The following is a 2,153-nucleotide window of genomic DNA, read 5'->3' on the forward strand; positions in this document are numbered from 1 at the left end:
CCCCGGACATGCCAGTCTTCACGGAGCAGATGGTAATGGCCTGGCCGGCGGGTGGGTGGGCTCAGGCGCGTGGTGGGAGTGTGTGGGGGGTCCTGTGACCACCGCCGCGTCCCCACAGCAGATCCAGCAGGAGCAGCTGGACTCAGTGATGGACTGGCTGACCACCCAGCCACGGGCCGCCCAGCTAGTGGACAAGGACGGCACGTTCCTCAGCACGCTGGAGCACTACCTCAGTCGCTACCTGAAGGAGGTCAAGCCGCACCACGTCAAGGCCGACAAGCGGTGAGACCAGGCGCAGCCCCTGCCCCCAGCTGGCAGAGGGCCCTTCCAGGGTCTCCCTGCCCACCCTGGAACCAGACGGAGCAAATGGAAACTCAGGGCGAAATGTAACAGGATGAGTGAGCAGTGCAGGCGCCCTATTAAATCTGAGCTCCAGGTGAACGACGAATTATCCCAGCATAAGTACCTCTCATGTGGTCTGGGACACACTTACCCTGAAAGCCCGTGTCGTCTCTATCTTCAGTCCTCACAGAACTGAAGCCCCGTGTTTTATCTGGCAGCCCTGTACCCCTGCCCACCCTCTGTGGTCCTTCTGTGCCCTGGGCCTCAGGCGACTCATACCCCTGGCCCCCTCCTGCCCTCAGAATGCTCCTGCCCACTGCAGGCCTCCTGGGTTTTGTCTTTCTGTTTGATGCTCCCATGTACCCTGGTTGGGATGAATGAGGACTGAGGAAGGGTGTTGGGGGACCCTCAGCTGGAGACACCCCTCTTCCTCCACAGACAGGTCAGTGCCACTCACTGGCTTTCCATCTTGCTCCCAATTTGTGGCACTCCAGGGAGACAGAGCTCTTGAACAGAAGAAGAAACTGAGGGTCACAGTGGACCCACAGCTGTGGAGCTGGGGCTTGCGAGTCCTCAGCTGTGATCATTCTCCCTCTATAGAAACGAGACCAGAGAATTTCCACAGTCACCACACTTTGTTCTTAGAGAATTGTTGGCCCAGAAAACCATAGAAAAGATGTTAGTTCAGAATAAAGGACGTCCTTCCCTAGGACAGACAGTGGCAACCCCCTGTAGACACATACCCAGGGTCCTCCCCGCTGCTGTGTTCCTGGGCTAGTGGGACTTCGGGTGGCTCTGATGTCAGGGTGAGCCCGCTGAGCAAGTGCTCTCTTGCCAGGGACCCCGAGTTTGTCTTCTACGACCAGCTGAAGCAGGTGATGAATGCCTACAGGTGAGCGCCCTGTCACCGCCCAGGGGCCTGGGTCCTCGGGACAGCTGGGAGCAGCTGGCTGACCGCCTCCACCGCCCCCTCCCATCCCCAGGGTCAAGCCAGCCATCTTCGACCTGCTCCTAGCCGTCTGCATTGGTGCCTACCTCGGGATGGCCTACACGGCAGTCCAGGTAAGCAGGGGGCAGTGGGAGGCGGGTCCTTGTGGGAGCCCAACAGGTGGCCCTTTTTCCCTGGTCTCATTGGAGTCCTCCCACCGCCCCCAGCACTTCGACCTCTTATACAAAACAGTTCAGAGACTGCTGAAGGCCAAGACGCAGTGACCAGGCTGCCATCCCCGCCTCACCTGGAGGGCAGGGCCTCCCCCTCGGTGGCCGAAACCCTGAATTACAGAGCTTTTCCGTGTTGCTCTTGAGGACTTGGGGGCTTCTTTCTCTTTTTTGTCCTTTGCGCTCCCCTAGAGGAGCTCGGTGGAGGTCTGGGGCCAGGCCACAGACTCGGGGACAAATGTGTGGATGAGCCCCCCACCCTGGAGTCGGCCCCATGACCCTGGGGCATAAGCCATGGCCAGGAAAGAGGAAACGCGCCCAGCGTGGCCTTGGGCATCACCCCCGCCCAAGACGCTGATCCTGGACCTGGCAGTTGCAGGCCAAGGAAGTCGGGCCAGGCCACCCCCCAAACCCCTAGCCCTCCACCATGCTGGCTCTGTTCTGACCTTGAGGCTGCCCTCGCATTTCCCAACCACCCCACCCCCCACCCCCGGGGCTCTCCCTTCTTTCCTGTCTGGAGAGTGCGCCGCAGGGCCTCTGGGTCTCCGGTTCCAGCTCCTCCGTCGCAGCCTTGTGCACCGCCTCCACACCCCCCAGCCTGGCTGAGGGGAGCCAGCTCAAGGGGCCGCCTCCGGACTCCCTGAAGCCCCTGG

The 2,153-nt window shown here is 61.2% G+C and overlaps 1 protein-coding gene across 1 annotated transcript in view; it reads left to right on the top strand.

The window, feature by feature from the left end:
• NCLN (nicalin) overlaps positions 1-2,153 on the top strand; it is a 13,543-nt gene extending 11,390 nt beyond the window's left edge. The window contains exons 11-15 of the mRNA XM_010828437.1: positions 3-32; positions 119-282; positions 1,181-1,234; positions 1,326-1,404; positions 1,498-2,153. Coding sequence (XP_010826739.1) covers positions 3-32; positions 119-282; positions 1,181-1,234; positions 1,326-1,404; positions 1,498-1,554 — 384 coding nt within the window. The 3' untranslated portion in view covers positions 1,555-2,153. The remainder of the gene's footprint in view (positions 1-2; positions 33-118; positions 283-1,180; positions 1,235-1,325; positions 1,405-1,497) is intronic.

Source organism: Bison bison, unplaced genomic scaffold (genome assembly GCF_000754665.1).
Source record: "Bison bison bison isolate TAMUID 2011002044 unplaced genomic scaffold, Bison_UMD1.0 scf7180017864492, whole genome shotgun sequence".
NCBI classification, from domain to species: domain Eukaryota; kingdom Metazoa; phylum Chordata; class Mammalia; order Artiodactyla; family Bovidae; genus Bison; species Bison bison.